Source organism: Pholcus phalangioides, unplaced genomic scaffold (genome assembly GCF_987345545.1).
Source record: "Pholcus phalangioides strain wild (caught in Gottingen) unplaced genomic scaffold, Ppha-v1.0 ptg000004l_1, whole genome shotgun sequence".
Classification (NCBI taxonomy): Eukaryota; Metazoa; Arthropoda; class Arachnida; order Araneae; family Pholcidae; genus Pholcus; species Pholcus phalangioides.
This window is the reverse complement of record NW_028301597.1, coordinates 16,270,109-16,294,315: the sequence shown is the minus strand read 5'-3', so window position 1 is coordinate 16,294,315 and position 24,207 is coordinate 16,270,109. Positions and strand designations below refer to the sequence as shown.

The 24,207-nt window shown below is 36.5% G+C and overlaps 1 protein-coding gene across 1 annotated transcript in view; it reads left to right on the top strand.

The window, feature by feature from the left end:
- LOC149086606 (cell adhesion molecule Dscam1-like) overlaps positions 1-24,207 on the top strand; it is a 129,247-nt gene that overhangs the window by 65,565 nt on the left and 39,475 nt on the right. The window contains exons 7-13 of the mRNA XM_089230987.1: positions 5,665-6,072; positions 7,895-8,056; positions 10,238-10,522; positions 13,960-14,079; positions 14,181-14,351; positions 16,082-16,229; positions 20,599-20,747. Of these exons, the coding sequence (XP_089087113.1) occupies positions 5,665-6,072; positions 7,895-8,056; positions 10,238-10,522; positions 13,960-14,079; positions 14,181-14,351; positions 16,082-16,229; positions 20,599-20,747 (1,443 nt within the window). The remainder of the gene's footprint in view (positions 1-5,664; positions 6,073-7,894; positions 8,057-10,237; positions 10,523-13,959; positions 14,080-14,180; positions 14,352-16,081; positions 16,230-20,598; positions 20,748-24,207) is intronic.

Sequence of the window (24,207 nt, the reverse complement as noted above, 5' to 3'; positions counted from 1 at the left end):
ATTGGTGGTTTTCCTGCCGTTTGACAAAGAGCATAGGCTCCTAAGGGAAGCTGATAGATCATAACCCCAGGTGCCCCGGATCTTAGATAAGAAGAAGAGACCCTGCGAGACAGACTCCCAATTTTCATGTTATATTTCATCTATTCCACAAAACTCTAATTGAGGACTTTACATGAAAAAAGGAACGTTTCCATTTTTTTGTTTTTCGAAATGCACTTTTCAAAGGTTTCTGAATCTTTGGGATGAGCTCTATCAGATTATGTAACAGGGTTTATTTAAATGGGAATATTTTTTGGTCAAAATTACAATGTAAAGTTAATCGTTTTTAGCATAAGGTAACATGTTCACCTTGTTCTGAGTTCGATATTTTTCATTCAAAATGGAACATAACAAAGCGGTGGTCCTATTGAAAAGTTAAAGGATTTTTTTCGAAACGACACATTTTTCAGAAGCACTTTCAAAGTCACATTCTATAGTAGAACCACTAGACAATGGACAACAATGAAACAGAAAATTTTGTCGACTGACGAGGAGGGTCTACTAATAGGTAGTAAAATACACTGAGTATTGTCGAAGTAATTCAAAAGAGTGTCCGTTGGTGGACGTGTCCGCTATCCGGGCATGTCCGTTATGGGCGGTTCTACTGCAGAATGATCGTGTTTCTCAGAAGGGATTAGTAAGGGTACCACCTTACTTGGAAAGGTGAAACCTTTTTCTTGAATCAACAGGTGGCGTAGAAATTTCCAATTTTTCAGATTTAACCAATTCCGATTTTGATCAAAAGTTAACATTTTCCACTAATTTTATTCCAAAACGGAGTACTTCCAAAACTTTAATGTAGATAACTCCCTTGAATGTTGATGAAGGATGATAATATTTTAATGTTCACATACACCTTATGGTACTCCCTTATGGTACCTGTTGAGCTATTTTCTACTTTTTTGTGAAGCAGTCCATTCTGGAGAGAAGTTTTTTTCTTCTATTGTAAATTTATCAAAAGTGTGGGAAGGCTTCCTTCTGAAAATAAGCTCCTCAATCGCCGGTCTATGATAATTTAGGATATTCTACACTGCTAGTCTGCTACAATACCAAACAATTATTATTATTTTTTTCAATTTTGGTCAGGCCCGTATATGTGAACTTGGGATAATCTGGAATTTGCGTAGAGCCTGCGATGTGCTGTTTCCACAGCTCACGCAGCTGGTGCCCATTTTTTTTATGTACCGATTTGAATTCAGACCGTGGTCCAGCCGAGAGGTGAGCAGAGGGATACCCATTGGGTTACCCTGATGGAATTGTCTGGGGAATCAGATGCCTCGGGAGGGCGTTTGTGGCGATGCTGTCGGCAAGAGTGTGTAGGTGTTGGTTTCGAAAAGCATAAATCTGCCAACACCTCGTTATGTGTGCGCGCCTTTTCTTGGCCTCTCTTCCGCTGTTTGGGAGAGAAGGCTTTGGTTTCTTGCAGAGTAGAGATGTCTTTTAACTGTGTGTCCGTGTATTCTTATTTCGTATATATGTGTTAACGTGCCGTGTGTTTCTTCTAATTAATAAACCGTATATTTAACCGTATCTAGAATTGAACAGTCTTAGTGGAGTCAAATAAAATTTAACTATGGATAAATAGCTACTTCAATTTAAATGTCATTATCACCTCCGGCAACCACATATGGTGCCCACAAACTGGTGACTCAGGACTATCGGATATTACCTTCTGAAACCACTGTTCCAGTTCAGCCTCGTACGTTACAACGAATCATGAATACCTCTCTGCAACGTGGATTTTAATTTCAGTTTCGTGGTGAGTGATATAGTACTGTGGCGATGCTGTCGGCAAGAGTGTGTAGGTGTTGGTTTCGAAAAGCATAAATCTGCCAACACCTCGTTATGTGTGCGCGCCTTTTCTTGGCCTCTCTTCCGCTGTTTGGGAGAGAAGGCTTTGGTTTCTTGCAGAGTAGAGATGTCTTTTAACTGTGTGTCCGTGTATTCTTATTTCGTATATATGTGTTAACGTGCCGTGTGTTTCTTCTAATTAATAAACCGTATATTTAACCGTATCTAGAATTGAACAGTCTTAGTGGAGTCAAATAAAATTTAACTATGGATAAATAGCTACTTCAATTTAAATGTCATTATCACCTCCGGCAACCACATATGGTGCCCACACGTTGCCCATTCAGGTGTCTGAGGCTCCGGAGTGTGATGGATGCCTTTTTACGATTCACCCACCTCCTCGGGGGTTGCAGGCAGTAAGTCATCCTTTGACAGGCCTGGGTTGAAGTCGGATGTACCATGTACCATGAGAACCTGGGTCCTCCAGGCTGATGCATGCGTTAAGAATGCTGAGCATGTATTTACTGGTCGAATAAACGTAATTTTATTCATTTCCATACATTTTGATGATCTTGGATTTTCTTTATTATTATCAAGGAGTAGTTTTTAGCATAAAACTACAAAAATTCTGCATTACTGCATTCAAAATAGCCTTAACATGTACTTTGGGGAAATTCCACGATCTTAGAATGGAAAATTAAGGTAATTAATATAAACTATAATGTAAATAACTTAAATGTTTTTTTTTTTTTAATTTCTAAGGCTTTAAATACATCTGAATAACGAAATTTGGTTTTATATGCGTGAGCGAATCAATGAGGGAGAAAAAATCACTGAGGTCATGGCTTACTCCTCTTATCAGATCACTCTGCTTACGGGACATATTTTTTTCTTTCCCAAGAGCGACACCTTAACGAATCTTGACTGTAGACGACGAGAAACACTCGAAAAAAAGTATTTAAAAAAATGAAATTCATCGTAGCACTTATACGTTATACACTATACAGGGTGATTCCAAATTCATGGATAAAACTTGGCAAGGTGATATAAGACTCCTAACCAAGCATTTTTGGTCACAGAATGTTTGGTCGAATCGCGATAACAAAGATGTTAGAGAAAATCTTTAGAGTTCATAACAGCAACTGACGAAAAGTAAATACGTATATTTTTCTGAATGATTTGCTGCAATAATTTCAATCAACCGTTCCAGGGTGCTGGGTATTGTGATGTGGTAGACCTTCTGATGGTGCAACTTGGGTAACGCAAATTTTACGACATGTAATTAAATACACTTGATCATTGTTTGGCGCAGCATAACATTGCTGGTCCTTGTGCCAATAAAATACAAACTTCAATCCAATCCGAAGGTGCATATGCACCCTCGAATGATTGATAGCACACATTGCAGCAGGGCCGGTCCTTGAAATTCAGCCGCCAGAGGTGAATAATATTTTGTCGCCCTTAAGATTCGACTATCTCAAAAGAGATTTCTTTCTTCACCTCTATTACCTTGATGCAGTGGTTCCCAAAGTGTAGGTTACAATCCCCTTTGTGGAGGCATCGTTGATGTTTTAAGATGTCACGAGAGAATTTTCTGAATAAAAACGTCCTGATGAGAGTAGATATATGAAATCTCTTCTTTTTAGGGGGGGGGGGTCCCATAGTGGGTGCACAAATTTACGTGTTTCCTATGGGTTTTTAATTTAGAATCACAATGTATGTATATTTTTTAAAATAATACTTTCCCAAAAAAATTATTATTATTATTTTCAATTTATGCATTCTGTTTCTGGTGTTGTTTCCAATACACATTCATGATATGCAAAAAACATTGCAGAAACTTCTTATTCTTGTTTATAACTCAAGGAATAATATGCATTTTATACATGAAGAATTTTTTTTTGTAACTGAAACAAAAGAAATAAATATTGATTTTCTTATCTTTGAATACAAAAAAAAATTCCAGCCTGAGATGATGCCATCTTGATTGTGAATGGCACAAAAAAACGAATTTTGGTTCACAGAAACCAATTTATAACGTTGGAACGTGAAGAGGAAAAAAACAAAAAAACAAGGAGAAACGTGAAAAATGAAAACTTTGCGTTTTATAATAATTCTTCGCGTGTCAGACTCAGGTGTTTCATTCCACGGAATATAGATATCTGCATTTCTCATCATCATCATCACCAACCCCTGTATAAGCATTCGTGTATCGTGTTTTTCTAAAGAAAAAGCAAAAAATGACGACCTTTTTTATCTTTAAAATTCGATCAATTAAATATTATGCTTTTGTTTCTCATGCCATGTTGAGTTGGTGGAAACGTTAACGATTGTAAAAGTTATTCATGAATGAAAATATCAGGAAAAGCAATGAAAAGGAAACAAATCTTTCATAATTTCACGTCAAACTAGAAAGACCTTCATAGGAAGTTCTTAATCATCGTGACATAAATTGATTTTTCAAATGTATTATAATCTTTCAATTTACTCACAAGTACATTTTACATTTCCTCTTCGTTGGTCTTTCAACCTTATATTACAATACACGCAGCTTATTAGAATCACGGATAATGTTAATATTCTGGTATTTTATCACTTTTACAAAGTACGGAACAGACTGATACCATCAAATGGGAAAAGAGTTCGTTTACAGTATTATTAAATTATTGAGATTTCGGTTTGTTATCACTTTTTTACCGTCAATAAATTGTTTCACGCATTTTGAAGCTAATGTTTAACTAAGGCCTTAACTAAGGCCATCACTATGGCCTTTGTGATGTTATCATTCTTATTTGTAAGAGGTAGAAATGAACATCACAACGCTCCAATTTAAAACAGACTTTTTTTTTTTGCTCTACAAGTTATCGTTATCAGCCTGCAAGGCTATATTGGAGGTTAGATGGTGCACCCTCCTACCGTCCACAAACACCACTGCATTCACAATGCTCTAATCGGTGTGGTGGCTTGGTCCATATCCTACGGAGTTTCTTACCGTAAAAGCCACCACTGGGAAAAATCAACCACATCTTTACGGGCATCCCGTACATATGCAATAATTTCTGCAGTTAATACGAAATATATATACAAAGTACTCATACGTATTTAAATCTTTTCAAAATGAGAAGAAAATAGTATACACGAACATCATCATAGTATACATCTCAAACATATCTGTATCAGTTTCATACAAATGAACAATTTTCATTTAGTTAGAAGTAAATTTCAGGTTTGCTTGGGGACCACCTATTCTATCTTTACGGACCGACTCTGGTCTGGGAATCATAGGTTGAGAAATCCTGTATAAGATCAAAAATACCTTTTTTGACGGACAACTGAAAGTTACTTTCAGTTGTCCGGATTCACGGTTATTGCCTGAAAGACTTTTAGAGCGGATCTATCGAATGCAGCGTGCATTAAACGATACATTTCTTAATTAGTGAAACAGTAGTCAGTTACATTATAATTTCCTCACAATGGCTGAATTAAAAGAAATGCAAGACTTCAGTTTACGGGGGATATCCCGTTTTAGAACAATATGAATAAAAAAAAAAACTACAACAAAAAAAGGCATGAGTGAACGTTTTGCAACCAGTTATAGGGGGAAAAAACGGAGCTGTTCCGTTTTTTCATACATTGTGTTCGACTAAACGGGACGTATGGTCACCTTATTGGGTTCTTGGTTTCTTTCGCATATGGTTATCAATCAGTTATTAGTATGAGAAACCTCAAGTTTTTCGATGTGATCACATCAATTGACGTGCAATGTGTATTTAAATAACTTTTAATCTATATTGATGTTTTTATTTTCTTTTTGTGTTTGACAAATATGTACAGCCGATCCTCCCGTTCTTCTTTCGAAATTCGAAGAGCTCGTCGTAGATCCAGGGGACACGGTATCACTACGCTGCTCCGCCGTTGGGAATCCACTTCCACAAATCACTTGGTTCACATACGATTCACCAGTGACTGATTCGTCGAGGATCCGAGTCGGAGATTACGTCAGCCGAGAAGGAAGTGTCGTGAGTTTCGTGAATATTTCCAGGGTCGACATCAGTGATGGCGGACAATACCAATGTAGGGCTTCTAACGAATACGGCGTCGACACGTTTTCTTCTATGGTGCACGTGAGAGGACCTCCGACTATACGACAGATCAAGAACGTTACAGCTATAGCCGGTGACGTGCTTATAGTATACTGTCCGCTGTCGGGTTATCCAATCCACACTGTGAAGTGGAGGAAAGGTAACTTGAATCACTTTTTAGTAACTTACATACACTAAGATTGAGATGCTTGTAGGAAATATTTTTATTTTTTGAAGCAGCAAATACATGAGGGAGAAATCATTTTTCGGCTGAAAAATTGCAGCTAAGAGAGAAAAACAAAATACAAAAGTTTCAAGCACAGTTTGCTAACTTAACCAGTCATCTGGCCAATTACGTTCTCCGTGTACAACTCTTTTTATGAAGATGTTCATGCTTTTCCCTCTTTCCGGAAGTTTAATGCTATTAAAATATGTTTTTCGATTGGATTTTTTATAAAAAAAATTAAAACTAATGTTCTTTGCTATATATTTAAAATCATAAAAAATAACAATAGTTACTGAAACTAAATTCTAAAACAGTTATCTAAAGAGAAATGCTGATCCAATGACTGCAATGGCTGTCCAAGTTCAAAATGAATGCAAAAAATATTTCTCAGTTATTGCAACGAAACTGATTTTTTGTGCATGTCTAATGTGAAATTTTTCCTTTGTTTCCATCTGCGTAACCATCCGTCGAAAAATTTTTAGTTTTCGAAATCTCAGGTGATTTCCTTTGCTTTTTTTACCTAATCATGGGGCCGATAAACATAACAATTGATTGCTAAATTTTTGTTCTTTCACAACATGAAACCACTGTCGAAATCGTATTTTCTCTTCCGTTTTTCTGATCAGGCTTCGGTTCTTCCGTTATTTCTCCTTCAATTTCTTCAGAATTTTCGACAATGTTTGACACCTGAGCCTGAGAAATTCCATATTATTTGTCAATTTTAATTTGAGCTTTTTAGTTGTTTATTACATCCAAAACTTTCCGTTTGTTGCACCAACTCAAATTCTTCATTTTTATGTTCACTTTTCTGATTTAAAAACATTTTATGAAATGCAGATTTTTTTACATTTTCATTTCTATCAAAATGTAAGCACAGTAATCTATGGGCTCAGCAGAGAACAAAGATAAATTCAAATTCTTAAATGTACTGAAGAGACAGCTTAGACGCTTCAAAGCCAGTACGCATCTCAAAGTCCAGATTTTAAAAAGAATTCTCTTAATTGGGAATATATTTGATATAATTTTTTTGAATGTTTTATTCTAAAAAGTGGTTAGAATGTTGCAGTAGTTATATGAATTCTAATATTCGATTGAGCGTGAAATTATCACATTTAGCGGGGAACTTTGTCTCTATGGAAGAAATTTTAGTTCCAGAGACATCCGTGTAAGCGTGATATCCGTTTATCCGTTTCCTGATTGAGCGGGCCCACTGTATTTGATGTTATGGTTGTTATTCGAGGTATAAATTTTATTCATTTGAATTACAAATATTATGAGAATAACCGACATAAGCTGTTAAGAATCAATGAAATTACTTCTGGGGTATTTTGTTTTTTTTTCTTCTTTGTTTCGAATCATGTTTTCCATAGATAACACGATCGATAAAAAAAAAACCAAAAAAAAACATTACTATAAACATAAAAAATAAATGAAAGTATCAAAAAAAAAGTTAACCATGTTTTTGACGGGAAAAAAAAACGGAACGAAAATCAATAAATATTCTTAGTAAGATGTAACTATTTAGTAGCATCCAGGGTATACAGTGAGACAGAGTGTGGTGAAAAAAAATGTGAAGGGTACGCGTTTCAGAAAATATTATGCTGATCTCAAGGGTGTCGTGAATCCCATTTTCACAACCACCAGCAACAAGAATATGAAAACTGCACACCACGTATACGTACATCATCTTGACAACTTAACACTGCAACCGTAAAAAAATCCTCTCTATTCTATCTCTTTATTTTGTTTTTCTCAGGGAAAAAGCAACTTCCTCTTGGTAGACGGCAGAAAGTTTATGCGAACGGAACTCTACTTATTCAAGGTCTCGATGGCAATGAAGACGAAGGACACTACAACTGCGAGGCTGAGAATAACGAAGGATTCAAAGCATCTTCTGACGTGCATATCAGAGTCATTGGCAAGTAATCTATTCCGATTCACTTCAACGCTATGATACTATACAGGGTGTGAACTCTTATCGTTGTCAAATAGCTTATTGATTAAAAAAAACAAGTTAATGCTTCATAACCTCATGGCAAGAAATATTTTGTTTGTTTCACGTTCCCATGAATGAATTTTTTTAATTCAAATTTTTTAATATTTTTACAGGTTATTCCGCACGCTTTTACTATAGGAGGCCCCCCCCCCCCAATCCTTGCAGAGTATTTAGTGGGTTAGTGCGACAATCTCTCAGAGAGAGAGATGAAAAACAAATATTGAATTTGGAATTGCAATACACTGTTACGATTTGATCGTACATGCACCACGTTAACATTCCTCTGGAGAATTCCTGACGAACTGGTACATGCCAGAATACGTGTTCCGAGTGCATGCATGACGCTAACGAATAGATTTTGTCAGTGTTATGCGTGTTTCGTGTTCTAGTATTGCTGTCATCTGTCTCCCATGTTTTGAAATGACGAACAATAAAGATGAGAGGACTAATTCTTGAGGAGTGACAGAGTTTGCGGTGACATATAAGGAACTACGGTCTTTAAAATGAACAAATTGTTCACGATTTTTTGGAAAAGCTTCCAAACATTTGAGCACTTGAATGTTCAGACTAAGATTAGAAAGTTTGAGGAGTAGTTTAGCAGGGGGGGGGGGGGATTTTGAAGTCTAAATGCAGGGCCGGAACCAGAGGAGGGCAGGGTGGGGGGAACTGTCCCGGGCGGTGAAATTTAGGAAGTGATAATTTTTGGTGGGAACGAAGAACACCGTTATAAAATTATCGAACTTTAAAGTTCGGGGTGGTGGCAAAATAATTTGTGCCCCGGGAGACAAAAGCTCTAGTTACGGTCCTGCTAAATGGCATATACCTGAATGTCCAACATCACGTAAGTATCATGTCGAAGGTGTGCCTACTCTCTGTGCAAAGACTATAAAATGAAAAATTGGCTCGGATTCAGGCCTCGAAGTTGAAAAATCGTGGAATCCCAATTTCAGAGATCATTACAGTACCGCCAACAGGGTTCGAACCTGGATCCTAGCTATGTAAATTCAGCACGATGCATACATGATCGCACAGCGAGCGACGATTGCAATACACCGGAGATACCGGTGTAATTTGCGCATGCGGACAAAAAAGTGACCGGATATATATCGTAGGATGCAAAGACCACTCATAAGAATTTAAATTGCATTTCTTTTTTTCAAGACCATGATGCATAGCTAACTCCTCAAACCCCAGATTACTGGCAAACCGTTGATCCTAGAAGCATACTCTAAATTAGAAAAATTATCCAAATAACGTGTTGATCTCAGGCCCGTTAGGCATAATGCAAAGAGTTGTGCACTTATTAAAATTTAAAAAAAAACCAAAAAAACTCTCTTTTTATATATACGGGCCCAATGACTAAATTAGACAGTTGTTTCGACGTCTCTCCTAAAGCAGACGAAAGAAATTCCACATTTCGAGTGAAATATTTGATGATATTTGAATTCAAAAATGGAGAAAATTGGGGGAATAACAGCATAAATAAGGGGGGGGGGAAAGCAATGTTTCTCAACTTTTTCTGTTTTTTAAATTCAAATAATTCAGCGAACATTACACTTAGAAATGGACTTTTCCTTGTCATCAAGAGAGAAACGGTAAACAATTTTCTAATTTGGGGGGGGGGGGCAAATGGGAACAATCTTCTAATTCAATCTATTGGGGTTTTAAGCACGGATTATTCGTATAAACAGTTAGTATTATTTTTATTTTATTTTAATAACCCCTAGCGATATGACGTATCTGAGGTGCACGCGTTATTTGGATACGTTTTTCTGCTTGAAAGTATGCCTCTAAGATTAACGGTTCACTAGTAACTTGCGGTTCGAGGAGTTACCTATGAATCCTGTATGTATTTCTAATACGATACATTTGAAAATTTTTTTCTGTATGTGAACGTTACCTCTGTTTGAGAATTAGCCATTGGACACAGCAATATTGTGGTCACTGTTACAGTGTAGAATGTTTTCATAGGTGGAAGGGGGGTAGTATGGGCACTCTACTGTGGCTGTATCGAAATTATATTTTTATATAATTTATATACTGAAATTATATTTTATATTATATTATATTTTTTATCGGTAACCCTATATTTTACCTTTTCAGATCCACCAACCATAGTGCCATTTTTCCTGCCAAAAAACATTCGCGAAGGTTCCAGGGCGAGTCTGACTTGCAGTGTATCCACGGGCGATCCACCAATTCATATCTCATGGCTGAAGGATGATCGACCACTCAATTTCGAAGTCGGATTATCTCACGAAAAAATTGACGAGTTCATTTCGACGGTAGTCTTCAAATCATTGAAACAAGAACACAGTGGCATGTATACGTGTGTAGCACAGAACGAGGCTGCTCTCACCAACTACTCCGTCGCGTTGTCCGTCAATGGTGAGAATATTGATATAATACATATCCCTTCCCCCTTCTTTTTTACTACCATCAACTTTCTTACGTGTGGCGCCGAAACATTTATTGGCACATCCTTGACTTATCGAGAAATATGTCTTTCTCATTACTTGCCCTCAGACATTTTCCAGAAAATATTGCACTCGTGTAGATTGATTTCTCTTAGGAATGTCAATTTGAAATCGCGTGAAACTTTCCGATTTTCAGTTTCCGGGGTTTAATACTGAGATTCCGGAAATAAATCCTTTAGAATTGAACCGAATTTATCACTGCGTTTATAGTTTGAGTTGTTAATCCCACCCAGATAATTTGAAATGTCTCTATGATTATTTACCCGTATTTCCTACGATTACTACTGCAACTAATAAAATTCTCAACGTGAATGAAAGTGAACAAAACGCCATATCTAAGCAAATGTTTCTGAATAAACACAAAGTAAGAGCGCAATAGGAAGACGAAACAATCTCTGTCTGTGAAATTCCCATGTTTGTTTTGAATTATCTCCAGTGTGTGGTCTCGGGAAAGAAGTGAGTGAAATGATAGCGATAGAATACAATAATATTCTGTTCTCGAATATTCTACGTCAATAACTTTGAATGCATTTCAGTGCTGAACACTCTTCAGAATTTCCACCGATCATTTCATATCTGCCATCTTTATCTGATAAGATAAAAAAACCTAATGTATGCATATCGATTTCCCTTTTCCTTTTTTTTCTCTTTGAACTCATATATGGTATGAGGATTTGGTGTAAAAAAAATATATGCAAATTTAATAAACAAATCTGATTAATGCATGAAAGGAGAAAAAAAATCTTCTGAACTTAAACTAAGGCAAATATTTGAAGAGTCGATTTGCATTTCCATCCATAGATCTATTGATAGAAGCCTTGGGCAGTTTTTGAAGAAAGAGGATATTTCTTAAGGAAAAAAGAGAGATAAATTATACAAGAGTAGAAAGAGGGAGATAGAGAGAGAAAGAGGAAACATATTGATATTCCGAACACCGCGTTTTCGAGCTTCCAGTGATGATATACTGTACACACGCTGTTGTCTTATTATTTCAGCTCATACTTCATATCGAATATGGGAGTAAACTAGTTAAGTACCAACTGTCCATTCTAATTTGGATTCAGTTTGAGCAAATGGGTAGATCATATACGAAGAACACGTTTTTTTTACCTCCAGGTTACAGATGACGTGGGTTGCAATGCAAAAATTATTATTATTTGTCAAGTTTTTAAAAAAAATACGGTTATCATACGTTCTTTTAGCGTTTGAATATATAATTACACAGATAACTTCTGTTTTTTGATTAAGACATTAGTTTTCCAAAAAAAAAAATTATGAAAGTTTTACTCGACGCATAAAAAAAAAAGTATAGAAAATATATTTCCGCTTTCCAACACTGAGAAATGCACGCTACCCATGACAGGTCCACTGTCCTATACTCCACTCATTCAAAAATATGAGACTTTATTATAAAGAAAAACAATCTTCTAAATAACTGTCGGTCCGTTTAATTGGGAAACGGATAAACAGATACCTCGCTCAAACGAATAAAATCCTCTGGAATAAAAATTTCTCCCTTAGAGGCAATGTTAATGTTCCCCGATTAATAGAATAAGTTTATCAACTTTCTTCGATTAATCATCGAATATTATCTGTTCACACGACAGCTATTACTACATATCAACCATTACATATATATATATATATATATATATATATATTTTATGCCGAAAATTATTATTACCGAAAAGAAACTCAAACATTTCTAAATCAGTATTCACTCTCTCACAAAATATATGAACTTGGTAACATATTTGCCAGAAATTCCAGATATTTTACTCAATAAATAAATAAATAAATAAATATATATATATATATACTTATATATATAATATATATATACTTATATATATACTTATATATACACTTATATATATACTTATATATACACTTATATATATACTTATATATATACTTATATACATAGGTACATACATTTAATTACGTTATTTTTATTCTCTGTTGTGCCAATAGAAAGCGCTCACTTTTACAATGAAAAGTAAAAATCTTAGGTCTTGTGATCGTAAATTTCAATATAATCGTATGAAATTCAAACTAATTTTATCATCATTTTGTTGTCTGACTTGATTGAGAAGCTTTATTAATATTAATCCTTCATCAATTTCCAATATACAAAGTATAATTAAACAGCAAGAAATTGTTTCCCGCAGAATCGAATACCCCGCTTTATTAACCCTTCAAGCGGCAATGAAAAATCATCAACACCCCCTCCCCTCCACTTCAAAATGTCATATCTTTTTTAATGAAGTAGGCTCTCTTCCAATTTTTAGCAGGTGCAAACTAATGGACATAGAGGAAAATTTTCCATTGAGAAATAAAAACATTCTGGCTTGACAATGCTAAAATAAGAAGCTTTTATGGATGCTTTTAAGTGAGAATAAGGGAGATTTGTTATTGCCGCTTAAAGGGTTAATCGGATATTCTGTACTGGAACCATTGATATTGGTTCAAAAAAAATGCGTTCTTCAATTTATTGGCTCTGACTGGTCTTATGTCCAACCCGTCTATCCAACCGTTAAGACGCCACTAATCACACTTATCAATGCTCAGTTTCATTCGCACTCGCCGGGAAATGATTATTCATTTAAAAATGATTATCATTTTTATCGCAGTAAGGTTTGTACTCCAGCGTGGTGATCCAAATACAGTCTTCCGAACTTAAATAAACAACAGTTATTATTAAAGGTTATTAATAGAGAAAAACTATCCATCTCGTCTGTGACAGTATGTGTTTCATTGCAGACGATAGTGTTGTGACGTCATCCTCTGCTTTTGTCAATGTACATTATTGTCGCCTGTTTTTCGTCAGTGGGAATGTGGGAGCACTACGAGGTAGACGCGTCTTGAGGAGCTGTGAGCCCGTCTTTTTTTAATTAACGTTCATTAAAGTTTTTTTTTAATTATTTTTAACTGAGCTCCATTGGATGTGCTTAATATCCCTCCAACGTACTACGCTAATAAATGCAGCAACTACCTTTTGCGCAGTAAATTAGTTAGATTCTTTTTTTGGCTCTGTACAATGCAAAGAACGCCCTGAATAAAATGACATTATCTTAATTGTTTATCAAATGAAGAGGATAAATGAACAGAATAATTTTCAACTCGCGCAGAGACTATGTATGAAGAAAACGTGAAGGAAGTCTGCAAAAAATTCAGCTTTCACCTAGTAAAAAAAAAAATTTAATCGATTATTCGACAAACAGAAAAAAATTCTGATTTCAAATATGTATTTATTTATTTTCTGCTATTCTTTATATCTCTGCACCTCTTTTCTTTCTAAAAACATGTTTCGATTTTGTGTTCATTTGTTCGTTATTTTCGATGTAGCACCTCCACGATGGCGACTCGAACCGAACGATCAGTACGCTGCTGTCAATGATCGAATTATTTTGGATTGCGTCGCTTACGGCAGACCCGACCCACGAGTAATATGGAAAAAATTAGAAGGTAAGAAGAAGAAATCGAGATTTTTCTTCTTACATTGTGAATATTGATTGACGCAACAGCAGTGTAAAAACTGGTCGTTCTAATTTCTTGCCGTTCGGTAGGCAACCACGGAGAATACAGGACGGTGATCAGCGGTTCCCGGATACAGACGCTTGTCAACGGCTCCCTCGTGATTAACGAAGTAGAGCAGGATGATGACGGACGTTACATGTGCGAGGCAAGCAATGGCGTCGGATCTCCTCTCAGCACTGTGATCACTATGACAGTACACGGTGAGTTTAATGAAACTTTCTTAGCCATTGAATATTGAACATTGAAAAACCGGACACAACCCGCTTCCCATCTCATATCGAAGTGTTCCCGAAAGATGGGTGCATCCGGAATTTTATTAAATATGTATATGTGAATATGTATATATCTATATAAATTTGTATAACAGAATAATTATGATAAATCATGGTCTAAGAATCGAAATTTAAATTGATATTATAGCGTCCTTGGCACGTCCGGACTTACATATTTTAAGATCGCTTCGGAATATGTAAATGGAATTTTCAGGGATGCTAGTCTATGTCGATATTTCCTGACATGCTGGCTAATGCGGGATAATATGCTATTTCTTCTATTAAATGTCTTCATTGAAATAAGAGTATGTAACTTAATAGTATCATATATACACTTAAGCATAAGTGATATTATAAGACCACCGTTTCCTATTTCTAAGAAGGCGATGCACAATTTGAGCATTCCCTGCAAACTGCAAATACAGTGGAACTTCGGTTAACGAACTTAATTCGTTCCGGCAACGTGCTCCTTATCGGAATGGCTCGTTATTCGAATCAAACTTCCCTATAGGAAATAATGGAAACTCGGATAATTCGTTCCACAGTTATACATTCACATAAAAATTACCAATAAAAAAATGGCATTCAATCAGTTATTAATCACAATAATAATAACTATTATTATATATAATGCAATACATAATATAAATAACGTCATAAATAAAAATACAAAAAACACGATAATGTTTACAAAGAGGCAAAAGCAATTTAACTTACTCTAAACGACGGGAGACAGGAGGAATATCGTTTAGAACGATTTATAGACTCATTATTGTTTGCTAATTTAATCTTTAGGATTAATTTAGGATCATATCCAATGGCATTTGCTTTTGCCTCTTTTTTAGGATTTCTCGGAAATGGGATATAGCAGTGTGTTCGTTGGACAGATTCATTGCTTGCACGTTGCTACAGTTTTATTTAGGTGGTTCTTTTCTACATAGTTTTACACAGATTCCCACATTCTACACATTTCTCTTATCTCATCATTTTATGTGTGTGAGGGATTCCTGCTTACTTCTCTTTTCCTCAGACGAGATACCATTCATAAACTCTTGCTGGTGCGAGCAAAAAGGGTCCATCATTTCATCTATTGTCAACTTCTACACATTTTTCACCTTTAGTTGCAGAATGACATCCGCATTCACCTCCAGTCCATGGTCTTCCCCAAGCACACAATCTCTTCGACAAGTAGAGGCTCTTGTTCATGAGTTAGTCCTCTCAAAATCACGTTCAATAATGCAATCAACCCACAGTTTTTTTTTTTCCAAACAGATTTAAAAAAAACTTCAAGTGCACATACGCATCGCTATTACATCTAGTTTCGTATCATAAATATTCACACTCGCACGTGTGTTAATTTTCCGACTGAGGTATGCTTACCGGAGACCGTAGGAGAGAATATTACCCAAAATTCCATTACACGTGTGTTTGTGGGCGAAAGCAAAAAACCATCCGTTTAGTTGTGAAAACGTAAAAATAAATGAAAAACGCAAAATTTTTGCTCGTAATGCGAATTGCTCGTTAACCGCAGTCCTACTGTATATAATAAATTTCCCTCAGTTTCACATTTTATTTTACGAGCATATACACCTTGCATACTGTATATTGCATAAGTCCATGTTTTTTAAGCAGATATCGTTCTATTCTTTTTCCCAAAGTTCCAGCGCATTTCAAGCAGAAGTTTTTCTCGCAGACCATCAAACACGGAGAAACTGCCACTATGACCTGCGAGGCATACGGAGAGAAACCTGTGACGTACACGTGGCTGAAGGACAGGCAAGCATCTACTGGCCTCAGTCATCCGAGGTGAGTTTAGGAATTTATGACAAGATGATAATTGTGATTCAATTTTGCTCATGTTCACAATAGGGAGAAAAAGCTTTAAATGCTTATCCCAAATAATTGATGATATTCCATCACGATAAAAAACAAGATTTTACGTAATGCATTTTCAGAAATGAATCTTGATGCGTCCACCAGCGTACTTTCGCGTGATTACATCTAACTATCGAAGCATAAAAGAACTATAACCTTTTTCAGCTCACTGGTAGGAACTTTTGGAAAGAAAAATATGTGCTACATAACGTAATCGGTTGATCGTCAGTGCAGTGAAGAAAATTTTCGTGCGTTTGAAATCCTTTATGCTTCGTTTCCCGTTCGCTCCATAGAAGACGATGTTTATCAAAAATCATCTGATTTTTCTGAAATGTTGCCTATACGTTTATTGTTTTCGGGAATGACACTCGGGTATGTTGGGAAACGCTTTCAAATAAGCTCGATATGAAATGTAATCAGCTCAGACATATTCTTTTCAAATTGTAGCCATTTACCTTTTGTTTATGTGCGAGGATTCCAAGATCACATAGGATTCTCTCTCTCTCTCAGGATCGTTGCTTGAAATCGGAAAGTATGATATCTATGTAGCGAAAATCGCCCTCAGAACTCGTAAAATGATCTCCGCCGTCAAAATTGCCAGAATGAAGCAAAACATTAAAGCAAATAACGTTCGAGATATTTCTTCTTCTTCTTCTTCTCTTCGGAAGGTTTTTCGGGATAGAAGCAGTTTCTGGATTGCGTCTTGCCCTTCAATTCCGCTGAGTAGTTCCGCTGGGGGCACTAGACCTAGATTGAAGCAGTAAAAGCTTCAATCTGGCAATCTTCGAAGAACGGGGTGGAGGGGAGGTGACTCAGAGTTTTTACTTTACTTCTCTTTCCACCATAAGCATTTACTCTTTTTTTTCCCCTCTCCGACCACACAGTGAAGATGGAAATCGACTTTATCCATTATATGATTACGACATTTTCGATTAGGCTATGATGTATACATATATGTATAGGTTTGTTCATTTTCAGTACTTTCATTCTTACTGCTGTGTAAACTTTACTTCAGAAATCAATGATCATCGTTAGCTCTAATCATTAATTCAATCAACTCACAATAGGAAGCTTTATATAGCTTGAAAAACTTTTCTCCAAGATACGACCACGTCAGTTGACGTATGAAGTATGACAAATATTGTTAATGTTAAGATCGTACTCTGCTGTTATTTTCAAGCATCGTGATTCGAATATTCATAAAACACAATTTAATTCGTCAAGAGAAGTAGTTCCCATTTCTCACGTCAGCACCTACGTGTTTCGACTCTATGTTATGCATCTAGCTGAGTAGTACACGTTCGTCTTCGCTGGGTATTACATTGAATTCGAACACCACCCACCACATTTCAGAGAGCTCAAAAATGTTATCGTCTATATAAAGATAATGCAGTTATTATCAAAACATTATAATACAGTCAGCCTTCGGTTTACAAACGTCAGAATTCAGTTGAAGAATTATATCCAGCAGAGCAAGGTTCCCGCCACAAAATATGTCTCCTCTTATAGCCCATGTATCAGCAGGTAATTTTAAACTTCATGAAGCTCTAAAAAGAACTTTTTGAAAGATGTTTTGCAATAATATCTGACATACAACTAACAGTCAGTAATTTCTAGAAACATTATTTTATCCTCCTACATTGTATAGTTCTTATTTTCAAATTTTGGCAGCATTGTCTTACAGAACCATCAATTTTAGCTTGGAGAAAATTTTGTTGTCAGATAGTGTTCAAGCGAGATTTCAAGGGGTTTCACACTGGAATTATAAATTATACATATTCACGAAACCAGACTTTGCCCTGGTATCGTTATTACTCCGTTTGCATTTCATCTCTTCCGAATTATGGCGATTTTTCAATGTTGTTTTACTGATAATAATTATTGGTTATGCACGAGAATTATGTTGTGGAATATTTCACATAAGAAATATTCGAAGTCCCAGGAACGGATTAACATATTTTAAATTGATTCCTATGGGAAAAATAATTTCAGTTGGCGAGTAATTTGGTTTACGAACGGACTTAAGGAACGAATTAAGTTCGTAGAAGGAGGGTTGACTGTATTTCTTACTCTATTTCACATCTCTTAGTGAACAATAAAATTCATTTTACGATTCCATTAATTTTATTCAGATTTGTGTAAATCATTGGTGTGAATATACAGTGTGCCCAGAAAATCCTTACCCAGGCATTTCTTCTAATACGTTGGTCGTAGACAAAAAATTCAAATTATAAAAATGTTTTCTTTGAAAAATATTAATATTATGCTGTTTTAACAAATTATTTTTAAAACAAAATGACAAAGTCTAACTTTTTATTTGCCCCCCCCCCTTTCTGCACTTCGAATATTGACCGTGGTATTTAATACTGATTTTGATTGGGGATTGAGGGGGTCGGATCCAGCAAAATAGATAAATTTTTAATCCACCAAATATTGTGGTAGCGGTTTCAAAAAGATTTCTGATGTTAATTCATTGAGTGATTGAAGAAAGTATTGAATGGTTATGACCTATAATTGTTTTGATAAGTTTTTAGTAATAGAATTGGATAAATTGCTTAATTTCAAATACGTGATTAATTAAGTTTATTCGTTGATTTTGGCACACGAACATGCAACAAAGAAAGATGTACACTGAAGAGCCAAAAAAACTGGTACACCTGCCTAATATCGTGTAGGGCGCCCGCGAACACGCAGAAGTGCCACAACACGACGTGGCATGGATTCGACTAATGTCTGAAGTAGTGCTGGAGGTAATTGACACCATGAATCCTCCAGGGCTGTCCATAAATCCGTAGGAGTAAGAGGGGGTGGAGATCTCTTCTGAACAGCACGTTGCAAGGCATCCCAGATATGTTCAATAATGTTCCTGTCTGGGGATTTAGGTGGCCAGCGGAAGTGTCTAAAGTCAGGAGAGTGTTCCTGGAGCCACTTTGTAGCAATTCTGGACGTGTCAAAGTCCGTCGGAGTGCACAATGGACATGAATGGGTGCAGGTGATCAGACAGGATGCTTACGTACCTGTCAGCTGTCAGAGTCGTATCTAGACGTATCAGGGGTCCCATATCACGCCAACTGCACACGCCCCATACCATCACAGAGCCTCCACCAGCTTGAACAGTCCCCTGTTGACATGTAGGGTCCATGGATTGATGAGGTTGTCTCCATACCCGTATACGTCCATCAGCTCGAAGCAATTGGAACCGAGACTCGTCAGACCAAGCAACGTGTTTCCAGTCCTCAACAGTCCAATGTCGGTGTTGTCGGGCCCAGGCGAGGCGTAATCGATGATGTTTCGTTGAATGGTTCGCACGCTGACACTTGTTGATGGCCCAGCATTGAAATCTGCAGCAATTTGCGGAAGGGTTGCACGTCTGTCACGTTTAATGATTCTCGCCAGTCGTCGTTGGCCCCGTTCTTGCATGATCTTTTTCCGGCCGCAGCGATGTCGTTAATTTAATTTTTTACCAGATTCCCGATATTCACGGTACACTCGTGAAATGGTCGTACGTGAAAATCCAAATTTCATAGCTACCTCAGAGATGCTATGTCCCATCTCTTGTGCGCCGACTATAACACCACGTTCAAACTCACTTAAATCTCGATAACCTGCCATTGTAGCAGCAGTAACCGATCTAACAACTATGCCAGACACTTGTTGTGTTATATAGGTGTTGCCGACTGCAGCGCCGTCTCTGATTGGTTCCATATCTCTTTACTTGCATACGCATGCCTGTACCAGTTTTTTCGGCTCTTCAGTTTAAATAATCTAAAATACCAGAACACACACCAAGAATTAGAATAATATAATTATAATTATCAGTCAATCAACAGGGTAATACTGGGTGGAAAGAAATCAACTAATAATCATTCCAGTTTATAATTTTGCACCGATCCCTCATTGACGGCTGGAAAATGGCTCCCGAGCACTAAAAATTCAAAAAATCACAAACTTTGAAATTAAATATCTCACTTAAATTTTGTTGTGCGTTGAAGAAATTTCATTTTGTTTGTCATAGTATTGCAATGACAAACGTTTCTATCTGTGACTATAAGGCCATGAAGAAAAATATTATAAGTTAAATTTCGTAACTTTTCATAAATGTGTTGTTTTATCTAAAAATACGATAGAATGGGTATGTATGTTATTTAAAACTTTTTTGAAACGAAGTTTTTGTCTACGCGCGATCAACAGTTGAGAGAAAAAAGGCACTAGTAAGGACTTTCTGGACACGCTGTATATTCGTGTACCTACTACCGGAATATTATTTGAAACATCGCGTTTTGCTCACTCGTGAATCTAGGTATATGCTCCGAGAGCAAATGCTGGATAAAACACATGTATCCGAACTAACTATTCACGTTGTTGAGCGGCAGGACAACGGCATCTACACCTGCATCGCAACGAACGCTTTTGGACAAGATGAGAGGAACAACCAGCTCATCGTGCAAGGTGAGAATTCTCTGATTAACTAAACTTAAAAGTAATGCAATAAACTCAAAATAAATTAGTCATGCAGATAAATCCTCAGGTGAGTAAATAACGTTAAAAGAAAAGTTTGAGCTCGATATTTGCTTTTGAATCACTTCCTATAACCAACTCATTGCAATTTTTAGATGCTCTGATCAGCGAATGCTTCGTAATCAAACAATAGTGGATGTTATTGGTTTTGACAAATTGAGCACGAATATCGATTTTATTTCGCTCGCATTTAACCAAACTTTTTATATTGAGCTGTAGGTAGGCAAAAATGAAGATTTGACGTTTTTTGAATAGTGGGGGGTTGACCATCCAGGATGAGTTGTTCATGTGCGTACTCAGCTGAAGCTCTACAGTAGGACCAAGTTCTTTCATTCATGTTTCTGTCCTGAAATTATAAATTTTTGCATGATCTTTATCTTAACTTCATCACACGACTATCATATAAAAAGAAATGTTACCCCTTTGACCCTGAGGAAATCCTAATAGACGATACTCCCTTCAAAGTATCATCTTCAAGTCTCACTGCTAATAGAAATGTGATCCGGAGTCATAACTTTGATTACGTGGATGGAATTGAAATTTCACGTGAGAAAACTTATTACCGATCCGGTAAGCTGAAGTTAGTTTTATGTAGCTTCCATGTTCGAGTTGCAGATGCAAGTCAACTTCCTCTTTGAAAAATCTCGTAAAAGCAATCAGCAGACCATCAATACAAATATATGTTCATATACACGTCATGCAAATTTAGGAGATTGAGGATGGCACCCACGCAACACACCGCACGCATAGCACTGAAATTGCATCAGCACATTCCCGACCCAATTAACCTTTCTGAGGTCAAACGGTAGTAAATTTCCTCAACGGCGATAGACATGAAGTGAATGGTTTGAAAGAAATAAGTTTATAATATAATGCGATTGAAATAACCAAAATGTGTTTTTTTTACTTTGGTCCACTATTATAAAACTTTTTATTTAAAATTATTCTAGAAAATAACTAATAATAAATACTGAGACTGATGGTGATTTTTAGATAATTCAAACCTTTGTCTAAAAGGCTGTGAGATATAATAATTTCTCTTTCTAATATATTTATGAATCTTATTTACGTTTATTTTGGGCCAAAGTAACCCAGAAGTTAGGGTAACTTTGTACTACATCAAATATTTCTGTTCTAAAACACTTTAAAACATGTTTGAAGCAATGGAATCCACTGGTTTTGAACAAAAAATTACTCTCACATATAAATACAAAAATACACTTTATTCTTATTTTACACTGGTACTTACTTGTTTGTCAAAAAAAAGAGAAAAGAAATGTTTACAAACAAATGAAAGGAAAAACTCTAAACAACATCAATCTTATTAGAAATCTTACGATAACGTACACAAGTTTTTGGTTCCTTCCATAGACTTAAGATATAAATTATTACTCTGTGGTTCCTTCCATTTTGGTTCCTTTCAGTGAAAAAAGACCTCTTTACAATGACTTTGAAGGCTTGATCGCTTATGCGATATCAGACTTTTTGTACAAAAAAAGTACCTTTTTTATTTTTTTCGGTCACTTCCAAGAATTTTTTTACAAGTTCCGTGCAATCCACATTGGTGCCAGTTTTTGCTACACTCATGACCAGTCCTACAAAATAATTTTACTGTCTTCCAAGCAACTACTGCAATATTTCCTGGACACCAAAGAGATTGGGTTCTAAGTTTTTGGCAGAGTTGATTCTAATGACTCATTTTCTTCAACAGACTTATTGTTAGTTTTACCACTGCCAGCTTCCGGTGTTGCCTCTACCACTTTCTACTATTTTGTCCCGCTTTTTTTTTCGGGACAAGGTAACCCTCTTTTGGAGTTACCAGTATTATATGTTTTGATTATGCATTTTACTAACAAAAATCTTTGTAGTTCAATAAAAGCATTTTATATATTCTTAATCAGGATTATATTGGCTTAAAAATTGGTACTTGCCTAAACTAAAACACGTACTGGATTCCTCGCACAGTCGAAAGTTTGACTACAACAAAACACGTGTATTTATTAAAGGTTATGCTGCGACCTGGTCGCGAAAATTAGAACTCTATTGAAGGTGGGCTTGCCTAACTGTAGTTGAGGAAATCACCGGCTAGCATGCCAACCTAAAACAATCAACTTGTATCACGCATCTTTCAATTATTTTTTTCCTTTTGGGGCAAAGTAACACCCCAAGGACAAAGTAATCCGAGTTTACGGCACTAAAGCTGGGTTTTCCTAAGAATAGGTTTTTTGCGCCGCGTGAACAGAATTAGACTATTTTGCGCTGGCAGAAACGTGTTACATAATCACGCTACGTGTTTGTGTTTTCCTAGCTTGGTGCATCAAATCAGGACGGCTATATTATAGTATATGGCCTCGGCATCAGCTACTCTGTTGTCTGCATGCTCCGCTTTGAAGGGAAGGGGGGAAAGAAAACACAAGAGTGAAGAGAACATCGGCAAAACGCGCGGCGCACGACGCATTTGACTCCTCCAGAAGCAGTCGGCCAATCACGCCCGACGTAAAGCGCTGTCGTTAGGCGTATTCCGCTCTGTAGGAAAACAGTCACGCAGCTTTTCTTATTGGTGAGTGCGCAGCGTGTCACGCTGGGCAATTCAAGTTGCAAACCAGCTCCTAGGAAAATCCGACTTTAACTTTAAAGAGTTTAGTTAGACTGTTCGTAGTCTTTACCAGAAACCATGTGCATTCATAAAGCAGAAATAAGAAGAAACAAACATTGAATCTTTTTTTATCAGTAGAATCTCCAACACATATATAATTTCTACACCAATTTTATACGCGTTCCTCAATCTGTATGAAACATTAGCATACACATAGATATTCTCGAGACCTTGACATGAAGCAAAATGTCAAAGCATATTTTATCCAGTTTTAATAATCTTGAGATGAGCACTTGTCGCCATATGTTTCTCATTAAATCCTCAGTGGGAGGGATTGGAGCTACGTAATTGATTATTAATCGATCGATTGATTACCAGAAGCAGGTACGAACGAGCGCTTCTTGTAATGGATGACTTTCGGGAGAAATGACATCGTCGAATGCATAACTTAGTGCGAAAGGAACATGCCATTTTAGTTTCGCGGACACCGTTGGCCAACATATTTTACCTGACGTAAGTTACTGGTAGATATGACACAGTACCTGACTCCAGACTTGAACTGAACGAGGGAGGCGGACACTCTTGCGTGAGATGATTGGCATTCTAACGATCGTCTAGACTCTCTTCCGACTGCGATTACGTGCTTTGAGATAATAAGATACCCGGATATATTCTCAAATAATTCCATTATTTATCGATGTTCGGAACGTTTGGTCATTTGTTCAAATTTTTCCCTCTTAAAGCAGAGTTATCAGAAGCAATCTTTTTTTCCTGACTTAATAATTTGAGTAAAAT